This window comes from Artemia sp. Qi Xiang Cuo, chromosome 15 (assembly GCF_049724085.1).
Source record: "Artemia sp. Qi Xiang Cuo chromosome 15, ASM4972408v1, whole genome shotgun sequence".
Taxonomy (NCBI): Eukaryota; Metazoa; Arthropoda; class Branchiopoda; order Anostraca; family Artemiidae; genus Artemia; species Artemia sp. Qi Xiang Cuo.
The window spans coordinates 18,703,339-18,730,531 of record NC_142808.1 but is presented as its reverse complement, the minus strand read 5'-3'; the positions used below and the strand labels follow the sequence as shown (position 1 = coordinate 18,730,531).

The following is a 27,193-nucleotide window of genomic DNA, read 5'->3' as shown; positions in this document are numbered from 1 at the left end:
ATGGCTCTTATGATAGGAATACGTGTATAAACTTCAAAGAGGGCTTATTTGATTGTAAATTGAAAGTTCTAGTTCCCTTTTTAAGAGCCAAAAGCGGACAGAGGCCAACAAGCCCCCCCCCCTTCTACGCCCTTTTTTCCTCAAACACATCCAATAAGAACTTTGAGATAGCCATTTTTTAAAATAGTTTAAATATCAAATAAAAAAAACTCCAGGGTCAACACAACCCCCCAGGGCAGGAATTGTAGGTTATGCCCTGGGGGAATATATGGTTCTTATGGAAGGGATGCTTGTAAAAAGTTCAGAGAGGGCTCATTTGATTGGAAATTGAAAGTTCTAGTTCGCTTTTTAGAGTCAAAAGAGATTAAAGGGCAACTAGCCCCCCCCCCCTCATGCACCGTTTTCCCCAAATGTATCTGATAAAAATTTTGAGATAGCCATTTTGTTAAAAATAGTTCAAAAGTCAGATAAACAAAAATTAAGGTGTCAACACAACCCCCTAGGGCCTGGTGGGCAGGCATTGTAAGTTATGCCCTGGGGCGCATATATGGTTCTTATGAGAGGAATGCTTGTATAAACTTCACAGAGGGCTCATTTGATTGGAAATTGAAAGTTTCAGTTCACTTTTTAAGAGTCAGAAGAGATCTGAGGGCAACTAGCCCCCCACAAATTTTTTTTTCCAACTCATCTAATACAAATTTTGAGATAGCCATTTGTTAAAAATAGTTCAATGGTTGGATAAGAAAAACTTTGGTGTCAACACAACCCCCCAGGGCAGGCATTGTAGGTTATGCCCTGGGGGAATATATGGTTCTTATGGAAGGTATGCTTGGATGAACTACATTGAGGGCTCATTTGATTGGAAATTGAAAGTTCTAGTTCACTTTTAAAGAGTCAAAAGATATTGGAGGGCAACTACCCCCCCCCTCCCCGCCATATCACTTTTTCCTCAAACCCATCCAATAAAAACTTTGAGACAGTCATTTTTTTTTAACAATAGTTCAAAGATCATGTAACAAAAACTCTGGGGTCAACACAACCCCCCAGGGTCCAAGGGCAGGTGTTGTCAGTTATGCCCTGGGGGAGTATATGGTTCTTATGGAAGAGATGCACATAAAACTTCAGAGGGCTCATTTGAATGGAAATTGAAAGTTCTAGTTCAGTTTTTGAGAGTCAAAAGAGATTGGAGGGCACTTTGCCCCTCCCCAAGCCCCCTTTTCCCCAAATACATCTGATAACAGTTTTGAGATAGCCATTTTGTAAAAAATAGTTCAAAAGTCATATAGCAAAACTTCACCATTGACAAAACTCCCCAGCGCCAGGGGCAGGAATTGTAAGTTAAGCTTTGGGGGCATATATGGTTCTTATGGAAGGGATGCTTGTATAAACTTCAAAGAGGGCTCATTTGATTGGAAATTAATAGTTTGAGTTCACATTTTAAGAGTCAAAAGAGATTTGAGGACAACTAGCCCCTTCCCCTTATGCCTTTTTGTTGAAAATAGTTCAAAGGTGAGATAAACAAAAATTAAGGTGTCAACACAACCCCCTAGGGCCTGGTGGGCAAGCATTGTAAGTTATGCCCTGAGGGGCATATATGGTTCTTATGAGAGGGATGTTTGTATAAACTGCAGAGAGGGCTCATTTGATTGGAAATTGAAAGTTTGAGTGCACTTTTTAAGAGTCAGAAGAGATCTGAGGGCAACTAGTCCCCCCGCCAATTTTTTTTCCAAACCCATCTGATAAAAATTTTGAGATAGCCATTTGTTAATAATAGTTCAAAGGTTGGATAAGAAAAAATTTGGTGTCAACACAAACCCCCAGGGCAGGCATTGTAGTAAACAGCAACATCGTTCACAAATTCATTAATATTTAATGACTCGCCGTTAGCTGGAAAAAGCCTTCCGATTTTGAAAGATGCCTCCTGATGGCGCAAAAATCTTTGATCAAATTCTTCAATAAGTGAAGCAAAGTAAGGTTCGAACAATGACTCGAGATAAAAAACCTCGATGGACTCATTATCGTTGATGGACCTTCGGCGGATAGACATTGGAACAACCGGAGCCACATTTAACTCTTGTGCAAGCTCGTAGGCTTTCTGAAAAATTGTTTCAAAATTATTTTGTTTAGACTGCAGTAAATTATCAGAACATAGCTTAATATGTCGACAGCACTCAACTAACTCTAAATTTTCGGCTTGCAGCGCCTTAGAGACAGAGAGCATTATGGCACTTACAAACTCTAGCATAGCCATTGTGAACATAAAACTAAATTCAGTTGCTACTGAAACCAACGCATTCGCTTTTGAAATAACTTCCGTATCGCACCGTATGCTACCAACTATTTCCTCAAGTACGGAAATAATCGCACAATACAAAGACATAAAAACTAAAATGCAATCATGACGTTCCACCCATCTCGTTTTACACTACTTCACAAGCATTCTAACCGGACTATCGTGAAAAATGACAGCAACCGCTTCTGCAAATATACTGGTTCTTTTTGGTGAGGATGTTAAAAATGACATAATCTGCTGTACAATACAAAGGTTGACCTAACAAGTCCTACCATACTAGTTTTACGTAAAGCCAAATTTAAGCTGTGCAATGCACAGTGGGTGTAGATCACATGCAGATATTTTTTCCTAATTTCTGCCTGTGCACCAGAATAGCAGCCTGACTTGTTGCTGGTCCCATCAAAACCAACCCCCATAAATTTCCCCATTTTTAAGCCAAACGCAATGCATTGGCCGATGATTTGTTCTGCTACTGCAGAGCCGGTGAGATTTCCACAAATGTATCTGATAGCAGTTTTGAGATAGCTATTTTGTTAAAAATAGTTCAAAAGTCATATAACAAAACTCCACTATTGTCACAACTCCTCAGGGCCCGGGGGCAAGCATTGTAAGTTATGCTTTAGGGGCATATATGGTTCTTATGGAAGGGATGCTTGTATAAACTTCAAAGAGGGCCCATTTGATTGGAAATTGAACGTTTGAGTTCACTTTTTAAGAGTCAAAAGAGATTTGAGGGCAACTAGCCCCCCCTTCTTATGTCTTTTTGTTAAAATAGTTCAAAGGTCAGATAAGAAAAAATCCAGGGTCAATGCAACCACCCCAGAAGCAGGCATTTTAAGTAATGCTCTGGGGGCATATGTGGTTCTTATGGAAAGGATGCTTGTGTAGACTTTGGGGAAGGCTCATTTGATTGGAAATCAAAAGTTCTTGTTCACTTTTTCAGAATCAAAAGAGATTGGAGGGCAACTAGCCCCCCCCCCTCTCCACACCATATTTTCCTGAAACCCATCCAATAAGAACTTTGAGAGAGCCATTTTTTATATGGCTCTAGACAACACAAAGGCATATAAGGTGTATAGAAAGCGTTGTCGTTTCCAAAAGGGCTCATTCGATTGGAAATCGAAAGGTCTAGTGCCCTTTTTAATAGTCGAAAGTGATTGGAAGGCTTGACACTTTTTTTAGTAAAGATCGAAGTGGGTATTTTTATAGACAACACAAAATTTTTGAAATTAGATCTTTGAGGATGACGACCCCCCCCCCCCCCCCCCCCCAGCCCTCAGGACAACGGTTGTAAGTTATGCCCTGGGAAAATATAAGGTTTTTATTGAAAGTGTTGTTGTAGAAACTTAAAAAGAGGTCATTTGATTGGAAATTGAAACGGCTAGTGCCGTTTTTAATAGTTGAAAGTGATTGGTGAGCAACTAACACCACTCTCACGCCCACCATTTCCCCAAACACATCCAATCAAAATTTTGAGATAGCCATTTCGTTTAACGTAGTTGAAAGTTCTGGAAGTTCTGTCTTAGAGGATGATAACCACCCTAACAGACCCTAGGGTAAGGGTTGTAATTTATGCCCTGGGGGTCGTTTCCAAAAGGGCTCATTCGATTGGAAATCGAAAGGTCTAGTGCCCTTTTTAATAGTCGAAAGTGATTGGAAGGCTTGACACTTTTTTTAGTAAAGATCGAAGTGGGTATAATGTATTATTTTTTGTTGTTGTTGTTGTTTAGACCAGGGTACTTCGTATCGAAGGAGTTGTCGTGGGAACTTTGAAAACGGCTCATTCGATTGAAAATAGAAAGGGTTGATGCCCTTTTTAGTAGTCGAAAGTGATTTGAGGGCAACTAATCCCCCTCCCATTTGCCCATTATGTTTAAAAACTAAATGTTGCCTTAAGAATAAATCAAAATGCACTGTGTTTATGCTAATTCCCAATAAGGCATCTCAGCAGTATCCCAAGAACTACTGAGAGTTTTACGCTGAAATTTTTGGGGCTACTTCTGCCCTTAAAATTTAACCAAATCAAAATAACGTAAGTGTATTCAAGCTATCAAAGAAAGTAAACAGATTTTTTGCGAATGGTATCAAGTTTTCCATTTCAGGTCAACTAGAGGAGGTATGAAACTAAATTAAACACTACTATTTGTGTCCAGATTTTTAAAAGGGTGTATGTTGTTAAAAATTGCTGAAAGTTTTTCTCCAGCATACAAATAGCAGGCCAAACTATAAAGTATTAAAAGAACGAAAAAAATGTAAAGTATTATTTTCTTTTTAACTGAAAAGACTATGTCAATATAAAACGAACAGAAATTAATTAAAAAAAACTTCTTCCAAAAAATAAGTTTTTCAAAGAATAGTAAAGAACTCCATTAAACCAAAAATGAGTAAAAATCATATATTTTTACCAAGCATGAAACTACCACAAATCAGCATCTATAAATAAATGAAACCCAAAACGAACAGAAATTACAATAAATAACCAAGTCAAACTCAAAACGAGCAGAAATTAACATGAGTTGGGCTCAAAACCCCTATGCCTTCCAAATGCTAGAACATAATCTGCACTTTACTTAAGAAATACAACTGAATCTGCATTGTCAGGTTAATATGAAGGGGGCTACATTTTCCTCAGCCCTCGTTCTTTACGCTAAAGTTTGATTTTTTTTTTTTCGCAATTCTTTAAGAAAGACTGCTGAAGCACAGGGACCGTTGAGAAGTATTTTTCAAGAACTTTTAAGAGGTTAGCCTAATGAACAAGGTTGGAGTAAGGGACAGCCCGCCTTATATATGGAATGATTTCTGTTCGTTAAAGTTTTAATGTTGTTCCTTACTTTCAGCTGAAAAAAGTGTTTTTTTTTTTTTTTATTTAATAAACCAATAGAATAAATGTTTCAATTCCCGAGCTAAATCTTGTTCCGTAGTGCAGTTTGTACTTTGTAATGTTATGTTAAATTTCTAATTTTCCCTAAAAAACGAATCGTAAATACATGTTTAGAAGGGGCTTAACTCGGCTGTTTAATATTAAAATATTGCATAAAGGAATAGGAAAAGAAAAATCCAAGTCAAGTTTTCGGTTGTCCAGGTGTCTCGTTTTCTTATGCGTCTCGCTTGCGAAAATTCCATTCTACACTGTATAATAGCGTCCCCTTCCTTATGGTGTGAAATTCATGATTCAGTGCCTATTCTCTGGATTAAGGGTCGTAAATAATTGTAAAACCTAGTTAACGATGACGGTCCGAACCGTACTGGGAATCATACAATAGGGACCCCTGCTGAAATTGTCAGGTGCAAGACGGGAAAGAATACGGAATCCCTCACTGAGATGGATTACCTGTACAACCTTTCTTCTAGGTGTGATTTGGGTTGTAGCTATTCATTAGTGGGGTTGAGGGTTTAGTTGTGTGGTGTAGGTGAACCTGTGTGAATCTAGTGAGAAATATTTTGCATGTCTGAAGGTATTAAAAATGTTATTTGGTTTTTATTAGCAGATTTCAAAGTGGGTGGCCTTTAGGGGCTTAATTTCGTCAATTTTTTCGGAGGGGGGGGGAGAAAGTAGGAGCGGATTTTCTCAAGTCAAGTGGAAAATGGGCCACGCAGTACCATAAAAGTAAAGGTATACTAAAGAAAACGGACCTTTCTATGGATGCTTGAATTATGCCTATCTCAGTTTTGACAAGATTTTTGAAGACACTAAATTTCAGCTGGGGGGTTTGGTGTCTGGAAGGGGGTAGTTGCTCCCTGCCCTATAGCAAATGCCCCTGGGTGGCCTTAGTTTTGTTTTTCGGGGGGAGGAAGTTTAAAAGATTCTTACAGAGGGAAGGGGGAGGCTCTGATGTCTGTGGTGGGAAACTTTTGTGCACTTTTATTGCGAATTGTGAAAAGTATGTAATGATACTTCAATTCTTATGCGCATTCTGAACTGAAGAGCGATTCTGTCTTAAAATGAAGTATTCCAAAGTATTTCAGAATGATCGTGGGTATACTAATCGTATTTTTCTAGTCATGAATTTTACTAGAATTTTTTTAGGAAGTCTTTTTACTAGACTTTTTAAAAAGCTCAGTCATTTGACAGAGGAAAATTATTAGATTGCCCAAGGAAAAAACGAATGTCGAAAAGGTTAAAATTAACACAAACTCACAGAATTTATAGGGGGGTTAAACCAAATTAAAGCACAGAGACAATTTAGTTTTGTGACTAAAAAATACGCAACAATTTAGCATAAAAAGAAAGTTGAAAATTAGTAAGATTGGATATTGATGTTTGATTAGATACTATCAAAGATAACAAATTTAAAGTCACTGAATTACCATTAATTACTTTAACGTAGCTGTGATTGGTATCCTGAAGTACATAAATTCTGCGAAGCAATTTCAGTTTCCTAGGCAACCCTGTCATACGATGGTACACCTTGTTCTTGAACATACAGTCAAGTCAATTTACAATTACGATTGGCATGAATAAAATTGAAAGCTGAATTTTAGCGGCTTTGACTTATGTTAGAGATTATCCGTTTGTTCCATGACATGCTGCATATTGTACCAGCATAGGCACACTTCACGGTTGACACGCCAATCGTCGTGCATGCTTCGTGTACGTACGATCTTTGAAAATGGACAGCCCTTTGGACTTAAGTGTAGGCCTAGTATTGATAAAGTGCGTAGTTGTCCATAAGGAGACGACAGTAAAAGCCCCCAGGGCAAGAACTGTAAATTATGCAAGTTGCCTATTGTTAACATATAAGGTTTTTATAAAAGGGGTGGTCGTATAAACTTCAAAGGAGACTTATTTGATTTGAAATCAAAATTTCTAGTTCCCTTTTTAAGAGTGAAAAGTGATCGAAGGGCCGCTGACAATAATGAGGTCACACACAGAGACGAAACGCAATTAGAGACGACACACACACAGAGACGGCACACACATAGAGACAACACAAACACGGAGACGACACATAGTTTTTCCTTTGGAAACCAGAGACTTCATTAAATTTTAAATTTGGGGAGTGTGGTAACGCATAATGACTGAAAATTAGGGAGCCGTTTTGGGTGCTAATTAAATGGGGGGGGGGGGGGGGGGTGGAACAATTTTACCCTTCTTTGGATTTTTTGGTACTTGTCTAGTATCCAGTAAACACGCGAAAGGGAAGTTTGGTTAATCCTTTGAAATAAAACAAAATAGGATAAAAATATAATAATTCAGAAACAAATTTGGGCTATATATTTGCAAATTAGGGGGTGGGGGTAAAGCAAAGCATATATTAAAGACGTAGCTTAACCTAGGTGTCTTTTTTGTCCCTTCAACCCCCAAAAAACTAAAGTTTAAATCTTTGTCACGGAGTGAGCAATACCTCACTAAAACCTGTTTTTCATAAGGAATTTTTGAGATTTCGATACGGTCTTTCCCGCGTGTTCACTGGATTCTAGACAAGTACCGATTTTTTTTTAAATAAAAAATACCTTTTGGAGGTATTTTTTATTGAAGGACACATTAGTTTTTTTTGTTAAAAAAAATAGAAAAAATAACAAAAATTTCCCCTAGATTTTGAAAATAAGTCCTCCCCCCCCCCTCACCTACATTTACGTTAATAGTCACACCTATTGACTAGCATGAATCTTGTCCAAAAATTATTTGTTTTTAATAACTTCACGGTCTTTGCAAGGTAAAATCGCGCGCATACATAAAAACTAACAGTCGGGAAAATGACATCGATATCAAACAGTTAGTGGTAACGAACTGTAAGTAAGGAGCGACCAGGCATAATAGTAACCGAAACTCTAAAAACGGTATTTTTATACCAACAGTTACATCAAAAGAATCAGATTTTTATGTTGATTTCAAATATACGAGTTTCATCAAGTTTAGTCTTACCCATCAGACGTTAACGCGCCTGAGAAAATTTGCCTTATTTTCGACAAAAAAAGGAAACATCCCCTAAAAGTCATATAACCTTAATATAATGAAAATCACACCATCAGATTCAGCGTATCAGAGAACTCCTAATGTATAGGTTTCAAGCTCCTATCTGCAATTAAATTTTAAAGAAACAAGTTTTTTTAACGGAAAGTAAGGAGCAACATTAAAACTTAAAACGAAAAGAAATTGTTCCGTATATGAAAGGGGGTATCCCCTCCTCAAAGCCTCGCTCTTTACGCTAAAGTGTTTTATTTTTTTTTAAAATAGCGTTGTGAGAAAGAGTCTAACTTTAGCGTAAAGAGCGAGGCGTTGAGGAGGGGACAGCCCCTTTCATATAGGCCTACGGAATAATTTCTGTTCGTTTTAAGTTTTAATGTTGCTCCTTACTTTCAGTTAAAAAAAAACTTCATCCCCTACCCCCCTCTAATGGTCTCATAGCCCTAAAAATGATTACTTTACAATATGCAGCAAGTATCAATGAATCATATTTATTTGCTTTTTCCCATTTTTATCTGTTTTGAATCAATTCTCATCAATCATTTTGTTAGTGTTTTACACAACCAAGACCTATATCAGATCTTTATGGAGGGCTGGGAAGAATTGCCAAAAATGCTGACAAAACCATAAAAATGAACATAAAATTAGCAATGTAAAAGTGTCTCTTTTTTGTTCCAGCATGTCTCCTTCTGAAGAGCCGCTATTCTAGGCGTTTATCTTTTTTAAATATAATGTAAAACACTTTTTTTTTTGCCCAGAGCAAAATGATTATACTGTAGGGTCATTACACATGAATTTTTTTAGAGGTGATGAGTTAAAGTGGAAAGTATAAGGAATTTTGGGTAAAACCATTAAAAATTGTGATTTTTGAGGGGTGGGGCACGAACGTTGGCTCCCTATCCCTTGTTTTTGTGCCTTTCTTGTGACAAAGAAAAAATGTTGTGTCGAAAATTCAGATTTTTTTAGCTTGAAGAAAGGGTTTATCCAGGATTTTGTTCGGGGGGGGGGGGTCTTTAAAAAAATTCAAAATGCATGTATTTTTGGGTACTTACGTGTTATAGCGACAACACTTTGTTTTTGATCTGTAATGAAACCGTTTTCTGTGTCCACTTGGAGATGATCATCTAGCCCGAGCTAGATAAAATACTGTGCAGGTATATTTTAACTAAGTATTCAATATACAGAGCTGGTTACGTTAGGTATTTAATATAATTTTTTCTGGGCGGCCTGCTTTCTATAAATCCCTGTTGTATTTTCTATAATTTTGTCACTAAAGTATTATATTTTCATCATATTTTGGTATATTTCATTAGGATTAACCTAACTTCACTTCTTTGGTGTGGTCGATATAACACGTAAGTACCCGCTTTTATTATGTTTTTATGATTCGGACACAAATTTAGGGGAGGGGGAGGGTCAAGCCCCTTAACCCCCCTCCCCCTTCCTGGGTACGGTCTTGACTTGAAGTTACTGACTTTAGTTATGTATCCCAGTCTTATGTATATAACAGCCGTAATTCAGGCGAAAGGGTGTGTCTCGTGTCTTTTTTTCGAAAAATTGTCTCACAGTAATAAACATTTCCCCTAGTGGGTATTTATGCTGTCGTTGTATATGCAGAAGGGTTTTTACATCATAGAAAATATAGACTGCCTGCTACTGAGAAAAAAATATAGTAGCAGTAGCTCAAAGATTACATATTATAATAATATGACCTTATAATTACAGCCAAATTATTCATATATATATATATATATATATTAGCCTTTAAGTTTTGCAGCTTCTTCTATATGGTACTGTAGCCTAAAACGTCTATTTGTCTGTATAGGTATCTGTGTGTTATATAGAAATAGAATAGAAAAACGGAGGCCAGATTCTAAAAATGTAGATTTGGTCATATTTTGACGTTAACCCAGAGTCAGGCTAAATTTTTAGACTGTAAGAATTGACTAAACCCAGAGCGAGTCTGGCTTATCTTCTTTTTCTATCTATATAGGATTCCTAAACGGGTAGAATAATTGGGCTTAAACTTGGCGCGTGTAAACCTCTGACAAAGGACGATCGCGAAAAGGGCATGGTGGGAGGGACTGATATCGTAGCTGCTCCAGCTGTGAATGCAATTTGAAGCTAGAGTCCATGGTCCGTGAGGTTATTTGAGTCCATGGTCCGTGAGTCCCGATGTCGCTGGTTATTTGGTTTTGGAATAGGTGTCATTGACCTGACTTTGTAAGCTCAGCCAGAATTGAGCCAGCTCTAAATGGGTACCTGGAGAAACCTGGGGAAGATAAACAGGAAGGGTGTGCAAAAACATAGGCTGGCTGGCCCCCAATTCCCCATTACGCTTTCTGGCTGAGGAGGTCAGTACCGCTGGTAGGGACTGTAAATTCCAATGCCGTGCTCTTTTCCTTACCTTTTCAGAGTCGATTTAGAGAGATATCAGAATTAGTCAAAAGACTGTTCTTTGATAGCAAGGTAGCAAATTATTTATAGTTTCTTGTTTACTATTAAATAAAAAAAAAATTCAACTGAAAGTAAGGAGCAACATCAAAACTTAAAATGAACAGAAATTATTACGTATATGAGGGGGTTAGCCCCCTCGTCAATACCTCGCTCTTTGCGCTGAAGTTCGAATTTTGTTCCGATTCTTTAAAAATGACCCCCGAATAATAAAGGCCGTTTAATTAGAATAAATAGCTCTTTTGAAGTTACTATTAAAACTTTAGCGAAAAGTGAGAGGTATTGACGAGGGGGAGAACCCCCTCATGTACGTAATAATTTCTCTTCGTTTTAAGTTTTGATATTAGTACTCCTCACTTTCAGTTGAAATTTTTTTTTATTTAATTTCTGATCGTTTTTTAAATAATCCTGGGAAATCCGGCACCCCCTTCATAGAAAAATTTTCTTCCTCCGTGAAAAATTCCTCCATGGAAAGATCCTCCCACATAACCTCTCTTCGCCCCAGAAAGAATCCCCCTGAAAACGTGCGTATACCTCCCAATAACAAATGCTATGTGTAAATAATAGGCAAAGTTCATAACTTGCAGCCCTTTCTCCGAAAACTGTGGGGGATTAAGTCATCCTCAAAGACTAGTTTTTGGTTTTTCGACTATGCTGAACATAATGGCTATCTCAAAATTTTGATTAGGTGACTTTGGGGAAAAAATGAGCGTAGGAGGGGGCCTAGTTGCTCTCCAATTTTTTGGTCACTTAAAAAGGGCACTAGAACTTTTGTATTTCCGTTCGAATGAGCCCTCTCGGGATGTTCTAGGACCACTTGGTCGATACGATCACCCCTGGGGAAAAAACACGCATTTGTGACCTTTCTTCTGGCAAAAAAATAAAAAAATCCATATTTTTGCAGATGGGAACCTGAAACCTCCACAGTAGAGTTCTCTGATACGCTGAATCTGACGGTGTGATTTTCATTAAGATTCTATGACTTTTAGTAGGGGGTGTTTCCCCCTTTTTTAGAAAATAAGGCAAATTTTGTCCGGCTCTTAACTTTTGATGTGTAAGACTAAACTTGATGAAGTTTATATATTTGAAATCAGCATAAAAATTAATTCTTTTGATATGTCTATTGGTATAAAAATTCCGTTTTTTAGAGTTTCGATCACTTTTGAGCCGGGTCGCACCTTACTTACAGTTCGTTACCACGAACTGTTTGACACATATTTGTAGGTATATACAATAGTTTCGAGACCCCTTGTACTTTAATGATATATTTCTAATTCAATAAGCTGAAGGATAGCCGATCAAAGGCTTGGATGTTTAGGGCATTTCTTGTTAGTTGTAGTTCCGTAATCCCAAGGCTTAACTTTCTGTTATTTCAACCAAATAGACATACAAATACAAAAATAATTAAGCTAAAAATTTCATACTTAAATAGAAATTAATTATAGGCACTCTATCCATAGTTATAAGACAAAGACATATGACATTTCGTTAATGTAATCGTAAGGCGGAACGAAACGCAAGAGCCTTGGCAGAAGAAGTTAAATGAATTTAAACTTCTTATGTTTACGCGACAAAATGATTTTTCTGATGAACTAATTGAGTTTGTAGAAGCTAGAAAATGTTTATAGAGCTCAAAAGACCCTGTTTTCAAGGGGAGGGGGAACCTAAAAAAAGTTAAAGAAAATTTCGTTAAAATCAAAGAGAATTTAAACAAGAAAGTTTTCTTTTATGAAAAATGTAAGAAATTGGATATCATACTTGCAGCTTTGACTCCTTAAGAATAGTTGTTGCGATTTTTTGTAAATCCAAAGCTTCTGTGAATGATGATTGTGATAATTGTTTATTGTAATCTTGAACTTATGTTCCAGTGTGAATGGAACAGTTTTGATATGAAAGAAGAAAAACGTAAGAACCGGAGCATGTAACGTAACAACTTTAGCAGTAAGCGCAACGTAAACTCTTACATTTTTAGTGTGAAGGGTCCCTAATCCTTGAAGGTCAGTTAAGTTGGGGATCAAAAGATACCACATGGTTTTAATTTCAAATTGTATATTTTTCCACGTTTCCTTACCTTGTGAAAGTATGACTATTGACAGTTTCTTACATGGATACCACTTGTAAGGGCACCGTTTTCCTTATCTTGTGCAAGGGTAGCTATTGGCAGTTTGTCACAAGGCCGCCGCTTGTAAGGGCGCCGTTGTTCTTATGTTTTGAAAGGGTGGCTATTGGCAGTTTAATACTAGGACGCTATTTGTGAATGACAACGTTCTTGTTATACTGTGAAAAAGTGGCAATTGACAGTATCTTACAAGGGTAGCCCTTCTCTTTTTCAGCCGGTAAGCTTGGATAATGAGCTGGCTGTGGAATTTTGTGCCTATATTTTACGTCTTTTGTTACCAAACTGGCAAATATTTTATTTTGTAAGCCTTATAATAATGAATACACTATTCGTGTATTATATTTTTTTCTCTTTATTAATTTTTTATTGCTAGACTATTTTTTCTGTTTTTTATTTTACTTTCTTGCGATGGAATAAAATATTGAGTTGAATTATGTATCACTCTAGTAAACTAAATACTTTTAAAGGATTTGGCTATTGACCTTGGATTGCTTGTTTTTTTGTTTGGTATGAACAATGGAGCAATCTCTACGAAATCGTGGTGTTGCTAAACTGAATAATACATTATATATGTAGAGCACGAATTTCTGAAGAATATATAAAAAAATATGAAAAGAGTTTTGAGGACGTAGTGAACAAAAATTCAATAAAAACTTAAATATTTAGACAGAAACAATAAGTTTTTAAAATTTCCACTTTTTCCACAATCAACACCGGGATTTTGCTTTATTTTTCCTTTAACCAAATTGGGAAAGTTAAAGAAAACCTTTTTAGAAAACTTTGGAATGCACATATCTTGACCTAAACTTTAAGCATAAACAAACTTTTTTTTGTCTTTCCTTAATTGTTTGTTCAAGCAGAATAATTATTTGTTCACACTACATCACATTATATGCCATACAGATCACAAATGAACGTGTCAGTAAAATTTATGAGTGTCTAAAGTTTGCTTTTGAATATTAAACATATTTTATTTATTTTAGTGTATTTGAACCTGTGAGTACCAGGACTGTTATTAGTGAAGAAGAAAATGTCATTTGCATCATGACATTTGACAATGATTAAAGACCTGGGGAGCTGTCTAGTGACCGGTCGGTCCTACTATAGGATTCTCACAGTCGCTATTTATCTAAGTAAGTTCCTTTTTTTAATGTTTTTTTTTAACTTTGTATTGTTAGACTATTAAATTTTCAAACATCATTTCTTTACGGGATCAAAAACCCGTCTCTCAGCCGGGGAGTTCACCATTTATGTCCCTAAAAGAAAGCGTGTTCTTCCTTTTGTGGTTAAGACCACACCGGCAGCCAGGGACTGTAAGGTTCCCAGGATTGGTCCCAAGAAGGTTTTACCTTCATTGAAAAAATTCTTTGAGAAATAAAGCGAAAATATTGTTTTACTCCTTGGATGCATTCAATGGTATCAAATTTTTCCTTACTTTAGCTAGGTTTTTCTCTTCTTTTTATCTAGAGCGAATTAACTGTGCAAAGTACACGAGACCTTCTATGCATTATATAAAACACCTGCTGTAAATATGACCTCTTTGTTACCAGGTGTCAATACAAATTTTTATCAGAAACAAGGATATACATGCGTAGTTTAATAAATCCATTTCTCAAAATTGAAATTTGTGTCTGTAAGCGTTATGTGATACTTCTCCTCTCTGTCGTTCTTCTGTAAGCGGTATTTGACATTCATCATTCATCCCTCTCGAGTTGTAATTTAACAGCAATATATTTTAACCCTTTTGTCAAGTTAAACCTTTATTTACACATTAATTCAAGGAGTAGTTGATTTTTTTCTAATTTACTTTATGTTCTAGGCCAAGTTCTAACCCCAGTTGTTGCAAACTGTCGTCGCCTTGAAATTTGTACTCATATCTATCAAACAAACCTCAAAGGGGGTGAAATTCAACGTGGCCCAACCCCTCAATACTGCAGTATTCTAAGAACATACCACAAGTGTTTAAAAGGAACAGGAAGGGCCTGTCGAGGGGACCTACAGTACCATACAATGCAATCATTAACTGACCAATGGCTGAGTGAATTTGAATGTGATAATGTAATTGAAGAGGAGCCACGTGGCTTGGAGCCATTACTGCCAGCGCATTTGAACCCTGTGGAACAAGTGTGTCATTGGGAGGGGAGTGATAAAACAGTGTTTTGCTCTGTGTTTGGAGATCCCCACGTAATTACATTTGATAGGAGATTTCAGACATGTTCATCTATTGGAGCGTGGCCTTTAGTAGATAATCAATATTTGGCTGTATCTGTTACAAATGAACCACTTGTCCCGGGATCTCCAGCTTCTGCCATTTCGAAGGTATGTTTGTTTTCTGAAATCATGTAATTCAGCTCTGTATTCCTGGTCTAACTCGAGGCGTCCCAGCCTTTATTTTATATCATAATCCCTTTTAAACTCATAACACGATCTGCTTCATTCAAAAAACATTCATGAAGAATTCGCGAATACAATAGTGTTTCACGTGCACTTCTTATTTTCTGGGGAAAAAAGGATAAAAATGGGAATTCCACAATTTTTTTTCAGCCTTTAGCTTGTTTAAAGTTGTGATTAATATTTTTCGTTGACTGAAAAGTCAACGAAAAATTTTTCGTTGACTTCATTTTGTCTTATTTCAGTTGGTCTTCATTGGATTTCATTTTGTCTTAGAAAGATGGACAAAATGCAATCTATGATAATCTGTAATCCTTCTAAATAACCTGTAAAATGTGTCTTAGCCATTTCAACCATTCTTTCATTATAGCGCTAGAAAGCAGGGTAGAACCACATTTTTTATACAGCTTTTTGATTGGCTGACCATATCGACATACCGTCTCTCAAACGGGTGTTAAAAATTATCTGTAGACTATTCCTCTGGTAAACATTTAACCGATCTTTCTCTGGGTTTTAAAGCATTGAGTCCCATTCTCTGCATATGTAACACATCCTTCCTGCCTGAAAAAATAAATTTTGTGTTTTTTAACCCTCACTGATGAGTTTTTGAAACTTCAGCAAGTCCAGTTTAAATTACTGGATTCATCAGTCAAAATATCACCAAAAGAGTTGTTTTTTGACGTTGTAACATCGAAGTTGGACTGTTCATTTGTTCACTGTTCACTGTTCATTTGTTCAAATTGTAAATGCCTTAAGACAATCAACAAGTGCAGGTCAGTGACAAATACTTATTCTCAAGCCTACAGCTTCGAAGCCGGTTTTGAACCAGACAGCAAGAAGTCCGTGGAACCTCCAGTGGAATGGAAGCCTTATGTAATTCTAAACCCATCCAGGTCACTAGAAAATCTAGTTCGATTCTGTGTCGTCTTCTAGGCTATAACTTCCTTACTAGATGCTACTATATAAAGTCACTGTAGAAATGTTTGCAGTCATGGTTCTGACTAGGAAAACTTAAACTTGTGAAAGATCCACTCTGACGTTACTATGAGGACACAAGGAGGATTTCCTTTCTGTGAATGGGTTGGAGGAAGAAGCTTATGGCAGAGCAGAGACCCCAAACCACCGCACAACACCAGAACAGCTCCAACTGTTTTATCTATCTTATCTTCGTTAGGACCCTCTTTCTCCTGGGTTATAAACGTTTCTGAGAGGATATAAATGTTCTCTTTATTTTCTTTTATTTCACCTTTGCTATCAAATCTTAAATTCATAAAAGGTGGCATCCATATTTCATTCCCAAGTGCTGTTAAGTTTAAATTTATCGAGAACGTTTAAATTTAAGATTTTTTTTTTTCTTTTTTTTTCTTTTTTTTTTTTTTTCTGAGGTGATAATGACTGAGATTTATGGTCTTTTCAATTCCTATATTTAAGCTAAATGGACTAGTTTAGTAACTAGAAATTGGCCATAGTCCAGTCAAGCACTGCCATTTTGTTTTTGTTTTTTATTATAAATATAGCATTTTAATTTAGTAGCCCTTAATAACCTTCTTAATTTTAATGTATCATACCAAAGCCGTATCCAGGGAGGGGGCTACCCGGTTTGAACCCCCCCCCCCCCGAAATTTTTGACCGACTCGAAAATAAGTCGAAAATTAGTAAAACCTAGGTAAAAATCAGTAAAATTAGTCGAAAACTGAGTCAAAAATTAGTAAAAAAAAAAAAACCAAAAAAGTCAAAAATTAGTAAAACCCCCCCTGAACAAAAATCCTGGATACGGCCCTGTATCATACCTTCTTTGAAATTAACTTGGGTAAGGTTTTCTTTGGATGACTTCTTCTTGGAGATCAGTTTCCATGGCACAGTGCATCAACTGCTTTTTTACTCCTGGAGAGCGTTCCTTGCTGTATGTACTCTAAGAAGTAGCTATCTGTTAGATCTTTATTCCTTCTTTTTTTCTTTTTTTCATTGCTTCTTTTGCTTCTTTTTTTCATGCTCCTCTTTTTGCTGTTGTGTATGTAAAGGTTTAAATAAATTTTGTTATTATTTCTTTTGGCTTGACTTGACCTCATATGGTGATCCTTGGCAATCCTTAGAGTATGTCCTCATTTTCTTAACTAGTCTGTTTCTAAGGAAATTCCAAAAATAATTGAGGACAGCAAAATGATTGCACTTTTTCTGTTATACGTATTAAAGTTTCTATGATAGGACATGAGAATTGACACTTGATTGTAATGCTGAGATGACATAAGAGACAAACTTTGATTATTTACCTAGTCTTTTTATAGATTACTCTGAATTATCCATAGATGGCTCTTAACAGGGGTTGTCTAAGGAAATTACCATAAATTAATGTTTTTTTTTATGTTAAAATTTATAGTAAAAATAAAAACAAATCAAACGCTAATCTTTTTTTTTTCAAACTTAACAGAAAAGGAGGAATAAAAAGTATATACAGCAAAAGAGGTTATTGATAAGACTGTAAAAAATCAGAATCTTTATTAATTAAGAATCGGAATTGATAAATATCAGAATCATTATTTAGAAATTAAAGTTAGGTATCACTTCCTAGTGTTATTTATTTCCAAATCTTAGTAGAGGAGGGGGGAACAGGATTTTTTCTCCAAGGAGGGGAGGAAAAATAAACAAATGCTGTGTCAAGACAATAAAACAGATCAAATAGCGCCCCCTAATCTTTTAAATTAAATTTCAAATCTTTAAAAGTTTTTCTTTGTTGCTCAATTAAAGAAGAGATTGCGTTAAAAAAGAACACGTAATTGTTCTTCATAATTTTTACTTTTACAAGGTGCATTTTTGAATTTTCACTATGTGATAGATGGATAGATTTAACATTTCAACTATACATTTCAAACAGTCTTAAGCAAAAAAAAAAAAAAAATCATCATATACCTTATATCTACATCAAGGAAATATGGTCGGGAGTGGAGGGAAGAAAAAATCACTCATATATACACTTGTAATTGTGTTTCTTCTTTTCCAGGTTACAGTGATATTAAAATCGACGTCGGATTGTAGTCCTGAGAGGACATATGAAGCAAGCATTGATTATTTACCTAACATGTTCATAGATGGCTCTGATGCAGCGGGCGAAGGTGAAATAATCAAAGTCATTGAGCATGATCCAGGGCGTTTTGTTGAAATAACTGCTCGTCACTTAGCCATTGTTGTCTACATCCGACAAATCGGCCGACATCTTTCAATAGCTATACGTATGCCAAATGACTTGTTAGAAACTGGAGTTGAAGGTTTATACCTCTGCTCCCAGGGTTGTCCTACCTCTCAAAGGCTAGATCAGAGGAGGAATGAAGTGTTTAGATTACCTCGTGAAGCTGCGTTTGCAGCATGTAGAGACTATAATGTGACAGATGTCTTTCTTGATGCCTGTGTTTTTGATGTGTCAACAACTAATGATGCTATGTTCACACTTGTAGCAAAAGTAGCGCAAAGTGATTATATGCAGTTAAGTAATAATGAGCTTATTAAGGGTAGAACTAGCCTTCTTCCTCGGCTAAAAAGTAAAGTGGATAGAGACGTGGCATATAGCTCAGTTGCGTGCAGTGGGCCTGGGAGGCCATTGATGTTTTTTGTGTGTTTATCAACTTCTTTATTAATAGTATATACTATGTTTATATCTAAGATTTCTTTTTAACAAATATTCGAAATAATTGCTGAAAATTATTTCTTTTCTGTTTTTGACTGGATCCTCGATAATCTTAATTTTAAACATTTTTCAGTGCTAAAAATGAGAATGGGCCAGGAAATAAACACTCAAACTTGGGACAGGGGGCTAACACTAAATTTTCATAAATAAGTCAATGAAAATTGTATTTTTGAACACAAAAATCTAACTAGATCATAGCTGTCAGGTTTCTTTTGTGCTGAGGATGCCTAGTTTACATACAGGAAAAATATCTGCATTGTTTTAGTCTTTCATGTTTTCACTCTACTAGCCACAATCTTGTTTGTTTGTCTTTTCTTTGAGTTTTATCTCTCTTTGTTGTTGTTTACCAGTAGTCTAAAACAGAAATCAAATGTTTATAATTTAGAAAAACAAAACACACCAATATATTTAAACATTGAAAAACAATATCTGATTGGACCTTTCAATGGTTTGTAGTAAAATTTTTGTAGATGACTCAAATTCCATTGAATAGTATCATAATCTCTGTAATTATGCTATAAGCATTCTTCCATAGGTTTGTCTTCGACGTCTTTTTTTTGCAAAAACTTCTCAAAATTCTTTTCTGGACATTTAAAAATGAAAATTGCTTTCGTTTAATTTTCCATCTATTTTGTCACTTCTTTTTGTCACGTCTCACGCTAAGTAAAAGAAACTAACGATAAAAACCGGTTCTGCAGTGTATCAATGAATGAACAGCTTGAGCAGTAGGAGGTTTATCATACAAATATCAATATTTATGTTTTTGCATGATTTATTGCCCTTGTCCCTGATTATTGCCCTCGTACAATGATTAGGTCCCTTGCACTTATCATGCCTTGAGCCTTCTGGTAGTTCTCATTGAAATGACTATCTTGAAATTTTCGAGCAAAAGCCATATGGAGTGTGGGGAGGCACCAAGGGACATGTTGGATGTTGAAAGGGGGTCAAATATCCATGCAAATGGTTTTGGTTTTGACTCTGAATATGGAGATTAGAGCTTATTGGTTGTAATCGATAATTGCTAATTGCTAAAATAATAATTGCTTCCGATAAATGCAATCTTGAAAAGATGAATAAAAATTTCTTTGGGCTAGAGCTAAGGCCTTTACATATGTTCAACTTCGCTGTGGTGAAAAATATGTTTTGAGTTTTTGTCAGTTATTCAGAAGCATATGTTTAAAAGAAAGGTTTTTAAGCATCTAAAATGTAGCAAAAATAATTGTATTCGAAACCTTCAAATTTATGACTATTTTTAGTAATAAAATATGATAAATGTGTCTGGGTCTTCAAAAGAAAAATGTACTAGAATGCGTCTTGATTTTACTTACCGATGTAAGTTTTACTTAAGTCCCGTCTGCCCTTGGAGGTGGTCTTGGGTCCCTTTTCTTCGTTACCGTGTAGATGTGCCTTCTGTATGCCTCACGGTCTTTACAAGACAGAGAAGATCCAAGAGGGGATGAGGCGCGAAATTATCCTTTTATCTCCTTCAAGGATGAGTACGAAGATGAAAACCATGAATTTGGCCTTGTAGGATAAATTTTGGGAGACAGGATTGATTCATTCGTCTGACTTGACCAAATTACCGCAGTTGAATTGATGCTGTCGTCATATTGCCCCCCCCCCCCCAAACCCAAATTAAGTTATATTATCGTGATTGCGAAGAGAGTGAACTAAGCTTTTAAGTTTTTTGAGGGATGTTTTTTTTTAAGTTTTTTATTTTTAAAGTTAATTCAAAACTTGTCTGCAAAAAAAAAAAAAGATGAAGCTGAAAAAAGAAAACCCCAGAAAATTAAGGCTAAACCAAAAAATTTTACTTTAGACAGTTACTACAACATGAATATATTGTATTTTAACACAAGACAAGAAAAAAAGAAGAAAAAGCAATACATTAAAAGTAAATCAAATAAGAATTTCCAATGCATTATTATAATTTTTATTAAAATCAGAGTAAGAATTTATAGTTCTTCCTTGGGTCTAACTACAATAAATTTTGTCTGTAAATAGTAAAATTTAATATAAATTACATTAAAATTATCTATAAATTGGAAACGGACATAATGGTTTGAAACTTTTTATTTTGTATCTACAAAGACACCTTTTGAAACCCAGAATTGAAATACATTGTCATATCATACTTTCTAAAATGGAGCACTTTCTAAAATGGAGCACTTTCTAATAATCAGCACTTTCTAAGTGCTGATTAATTGAAAAACAACCTGATAATAATGTTATATTCTGTATGCTAAATTGAAACGAAATTGCTAAGCTGTGTAGTGCAATTAGCATAGATTTGATTTTTTTTTTACTTAAATAGATAGAAGAGAATAGCCTGTAAAACAAGTCGAAGACACTTTTTTTCCTGGGGGAGGGGGGATTAAATTGTGTAGATTCTGTCTGTTCTATATTTGGTATATAATTCATAATATTATGTTTAGACTTAAATTGAACTCGATTGCTTCTCATATCTTCATTGGTTTAAGCCAAAAAGAGCGAAAAGTGAAATTCAACTTAATTGCTTCTCGTGTGCTCAGGTGTTTAAGCCGAAAAAAAAACGAGTAAAAAGTTGAATTTAACCTTATTGGTTCTTCTATCGGAATTAATAGATCCAAAGGCGAACTGGCCAGCCATGACAAAAACAAAGTAATGAATATAGAGACGACAAACGGGTCTATGGCCAGTAAATGAAAGCGAAGAGAAACAAGAAAAGTCCAACGAATATTTCGCCCGGTCCAACTAAAAATCCAACTAAAAAAATGTTATTAAATGTATAATAAAAACAACTAGAAACTAAAAATTAGACTAACATAGAATATATAATATACAATTACCTACATTTACAATTTCCAGCTACCTTCATCAAGCCACAAAAGTAACTTTCGTGGTTTGATAAAGGCAGCTGCAAATTGTAAATGTAAGTAATTGTATATTTTATGTTGGTCTATTTTAGTTTTACATATATTTTTTCGTTTTAGTTTCCTTTTTTTTTTTTTTTTTTTTTTTGATTAAGACGCCTTGTTTGTTATGTAATGGCGAAATATTCGTTGGATTCATTTACTGACCATAGACCCGCTTGTTGTCTTTATATCCATTTCTTTGTTTCTATTGGAATTCTAAGCCAGTAAAAAGAAGTTAACATTTTTCAATTACAAAAGTTTTTAGAAATGGTCTCTATTTCTCTGTGGCTGAACTGTAAAGAGAAGGAGTAAAAACTTGAAATTGAAGAATAAATCTGAAAAGTTTAAGGAATGGAATTAACATTTTGCTATTGCTCCTCCAAAACAGCAATTATCCTCTACCTGTGCAGCTATGACTAGAAAAACAGACTTATTAGAGATAATGCAGTTCGATTTTCTCCCTTTTTCTAGAAAGAGATAGTTTTTTGAAAAATAAAATAATAAAGAGCCAGAAACTTATTTTTTTGGAAATATTTTGAGATATACTATTTGATTTTGGGAACGACTATATATTTTTGCTATGAGTTTTATCTCTCTTACCATTAAGGATCATTTTGTGTATTAATCAGCATCTTGTGTTTTGTTTTATCGGTCTAGCTTTTTATATTTTTCAGGAGAGTGACACGCGTCTGAGCTTAGTACTTTTTTTCAGTACAAGGAAATATTTTGTGCCATTCGTTATATTTTATTCAATATTTGATTGTTATCTAAAACAATAAATAGTTTCCTTATTCGATAATTATGATAAGTTTGCTTTAGTATGATTACAACTTGGTGAGGTCTGACGGAAAGAATTAAGTAGATTTTGTCAAGTAACGAGCTGTAAGGAACAACTCGGCTCAATAGTAACTGGAACTCTAAAAATGGAGTTTTGAAAACGATGGATACATCAGAAAAATCGACTTTTTATGCTGATTCTAAGCATATAAAATTCATTAGTTTTACGTACCCATCAAAGTATACGACCCTGAGAATATGCCTAATTTTTTGAAAAAAGGGGGAGGGGAACCACCAAAAAGCCAAGGGACCTTAATGAAAACCACACCACCAGATCTAGCATATCAAAAAACCGTACTATAGAGGCTTAAGCTCTGTTCTACATAAATGTGGAGTTTGTACTTTTTATCAGAAGATATATCACAGATGCGTATTTGTTCGCTTTTTTTTTTTTTTTTTCAGGGGTGATTTAACGTAACTAATGGCTCTAGAAGATCGGAAGAGGCCTCATTCGAGCGAAAAATCAAGTTCTAATGCTTTTTTAATTGACAAAAAAGATTGGAGGGCAACTAGCCCTCTTCCCATGCCCCCTTTCCCTGAAGACATCGTATTAAAATATTGACAGACATTTGATTCAGTATTGGTGAAAGGTCTAATAAATATGCCTTTGGGGAATGCATAGCCCTCATAATCAATGGGGATAAAGCTGTAAGCTGTGCAATTCCCCCATTGTTCACATATCAGTCAGAACGTCTGAAAAACTTTGTACATCATTTGCATAGTTTGCGTCACATTCTACCCTCGCATCGCTGGTTAACGCTAAGTTGACAAAGGGGCTGTAGTGACAATCTGACCTCCTCTAGGCAATCACCCCATGCAATCGAAGCGCTGCTTACCTTCAAGTCCGATATCAGATGAATAAGTGTTACGATCAGATGTTTCGCTTCAAATTGGAGTGTTTGGTGATTGATTAAACGATATATCGATATTTACACTTTCTTTATTTGATACATCGATTTGATAATTCTGATCAGTTTTTTGCTCAAGCTCTTGGTTCTGCCTAAGTTCAATTACAAAAATTGTAATTAAAGAGGATTTTGTCCTATTTTTTTCCAAACTTTGAACTATATAAAAACAAACTTGATGACATAAATAAATATCATAAAAACCTAGATTTGAAATTACACGGGGTTAAGTTAAAGAAAAATAAATTACTGACTATTCTTGGCCTTTCAAAATCAGCAGCATTCCGATGTTTTCCCCTGAGAATCGGTTCTGCCTTTCAGTGATTAAATATTGAAAACAGATATTTTCATATGGAAGTAAGGAGCAACTATAAAGTGTAAAACCAAGAGAAATTACTACGAAAATATGGGGAATGCCACCACCTTAATATTTCGATCTTCACGCTAACGTGATATATCACGTTATACATCAAATATATTAAAATATCAAATATATTTGATATTTTAAAAAAGCTTCTTATTCTAATTAGACGACCCTTATATTTTAGGAGTTCTTCTTAAAGAATTGGGACAAAAAGTCAAACTGTAGCGTAAAGTGCGAGGCATTGAGGATGGAACATCCCACCACAGAAAATTATCCCCTCACCGAAAAATGTCTGTTTACTTTTCAATAATAAATACTATTCATAACCAAGACGCAATAGGATTTTATTTTGTGAACTGTTGTAGTTGCTACGTTTTTAATCTGTTTACATAACGTTCTTGTGAATTCGGACGCACTAAATGAATGTGCTCAAGTCCTCAAGCTAATCTCTAAATAGTAAGGTAAATACTTAATCTATAAATGATAGTTTAAACATGATAATATACTACACAATAATAACGTAATTATAATATTTAGTAATGTAATATAAATTAAATAAATTTTTTTTTTTTTAACTGAAAGTAAGGAGCGACATTAAAACTTAAACAAACAGAAATTATTCTGTATATGAAAGGGGCTGTCCCCTCCTCAATGCCTCGCTCTTTACGCTAAAGCTCTTTATTGTTATGAAAAGTAGAGTTGTGAGAAAGTTTCATTGAGGAAGGGACCTGCTTTCTTATACAGAATAATATCTGTTTCTTTGAAGTTTTAATGTCGCTCTTTACCTTCAGTTAAAAAAAAGCTTGTTTTTTTTTAATCTCTGAAGGTTTTTGAATTAATGCAGGTTTTGATTTTGGCTCACCGTAACTGAATAATTAAAACAAAATTTGCATATTAATTTAATCTTTTTTTTTGTCTAAATGGCTTTTTTGAAATTTTGATCAGACGATTTTTTTATTTTTTATTAAAAAGAAGAAAGGGTTTTCAGCAACAACAAACATAACAAAAGCTGAAGCAAAGCTTGTTTAGGTAAATAATCACCCCACTTGGCCTAAATACAAATCAACTCTTGAAAGATGATGACAATGAACCACCAAAAACAAAACAACAAACGACAAAAAATCAAATAAAAATCAACCGGCTCCTCCCATCATAAATCCATCAAACCAAAAAATCCAACCATTTGAATAATTCAATAAATAAAGAAACCAGAAAACTCTTTACCCATACTTCTCATAAACCCTAACACAATGGCCTTCAGCAACTTTCTGAACTCACTTGGGTTTGATTCCTGTTGAATATTCTGTGGCAAAGTATTCCAGGCACTAGGGCCAACATGACGCACAGAAACTTTGATTGTGCAGTAACTACTCTAGGATTTCTAAACTGGCTTGAACTCCCTGTATTATGCTTGTGAACACTTTGAAGTGGAAAAAAGACCGTTGCAGCACTTGGGCAACAAATTTTTTTGGGTACTTAAACATAAATAGAGCATTGTAAAATTTCATCAGACCAAAAATAGGCAATATCTTAAGTTCAACATACCTGAACCTTGAAGAAGTGTTATCTACATGTATCAGCACTCTAACCACTTTATTTTGTAGTACTCTCAATGGATGCAGATGAACTACAAACGTGGAAGACTTTACAACAATGAAGGAAACTAGTGCGTATGCACAAGAGAGGAATACATTGTCCCCAAGATATTATCCGGGAAAATTTGCTTAAGTTTTCTTATCATTCCAATGCTACAAGCAATATTGGCAGAAATGTGACGGACATGATTCTTAAGGCTTAGGCACTGGCTCAGTACAACTCCAAGAAACTTCAATAATTCAGCATGAATGATGATGTTTTCACTTAACTGTATCTGCTCAATCATAGGATAATAATTCGGGCTTTTACAATATATTACCAAGGAATTTTTCTTGTGGTTTAGCTTATTCAGTCCCATCCATTTAACAGCTCATTTTCTGTCCTAGCAGCCAAATTATAATGGTTATCATCTGCTAAGCTTGGTAAAATAGCCTTAACTGTAGAAACTTCCCTAGTTTACAGACCAAAGCTTACCGTGTACTTGTCCAAATCATTAATATGAATAAAAACAATAGCGGGCCTGGAACTGATCCTTGGGTAACGCGACTTTTTATACTTTTGTCACTTGATTAATAATCCCCTATTTTAACGCACTGTGCATGTTTATTTAGAAAAGATTATTTAAGTGTGTGTGTGTGTGTGCACACACACACACACACACACACACACACACACACACACACACACACACACACACACACACACACACACACACACACACACACACACACACACACACACACACACACACACACACACACACACACACACACACACACACACACACACACACACACACACACACACACACACACACACACACACACACACACACACACATACATACATACATGCATATATATATATATATATATATATATATATATATATATATATATATATATATATATATATATATATATATATATATATATATACTTGTGAATTGAAGAAACCATGTATGCTATTTCCTTTGATTATTTATACAACAGATTAAGGTTAGGTTTGGTTAGTTGCATTTTGACATTGGAGGAGTATATATCAATTTAAAACACCATTCAGATCTTTTTCTTGCGGACCGTCCATGTCTTGCAAAACAACACTATTAAAGATAATAATTAAAAATAGTGATAAATATTTTTAGAGAATCCAAAAATCCGAATCCGGCAAGAATCTTATGATAAAATAAAGAGTATTGACCCCCGCATAAAATGCATACAAGGACTTGACGTGTATGCTAGCATTGCGCCAAACTTGTGGCTGATTATTGACGATTTACCTGAATCTATTGAAGAAAGGTCGCAGGAAATGTTACAATTATTCATAGTCCAGTCACATCATGAAAAAATTTCTGTAAATGTTTTGCTGCATAATCTTTTCATCAGAGTAAATGTATGAGAAAACTTGCTTTGAATTGTATTTATTATATCATCTACAGAGTTGTTCACGATTCAAGTTCTCTTACAACTCTAAAGAAACAAACCTATCCCGGCGACCCCAAAATTTTAATTTCTGCGCAGAATCAAGCTAATAATAAACCTTATGGCTACATTTTATTGGACCTGAATCAAAACACGCCCGAAGATTTGCGTATAGTCACCGATATTTTCGATAATTAAATTACTGTATATCTACCCGTGAATAGTAAAAAGGGTCATTAGTCACTATCATGACGTCGAAGAAGCTACAATAACATCGACATTTATTTTCCGTGCTAGCCAATTCAAAACTGCGACTTAGGAATGCAATACTT

The 27,193-nt window shown here is 35.2% G+C and overlaps 1 protein-coding gene across 2 annotated transcripts in view; it reads left to right on the top strand.

The window, feature by feature from the left end:
• The window catches only part of LOC148943412 (repulsive guidance molecule A-like), a 41,942-nt gene extending 19,408 nt beyond the window's left edge, over nucleotides 1-22,534 (top strand). The window contains exons 1-4 of one of the 2 annotated variants that reach the window (XM_089101447.1): nucleotides 5,704-5,748; nucleotides 13,758-13,907; nucleotides 14,594-15,093; nucleotides 18,164-22,534. In XM_089101447.1, coding sequence (XP_088957573.1) covers nucleotides 13,832-13,907; nucleotides 14,594-15,093; nucleotides 18,164-18,832 — 1,245 coding nt within the window. In that variant the 5' untranslated portion in view covers nucleotides 5,704-5,748; nucleotides 13,758-13,831 and the 3' untranslated portion in view covers nucleotides 18,833-22,534. Of the gene's footprint in view, nucleotides 1-5,703; nucleotides 5,749-13,757; nucleotides 13,908-14,593; nucleotides 15,094-18,163 lie in introns of those variants that run through there. The other variant, XM_089101446.1, reaches the window with a different exon arrangement.
• The last annotated feature ends 4,659 nt before the right edge of the window (nucleotides 22,535-27,193 follow it).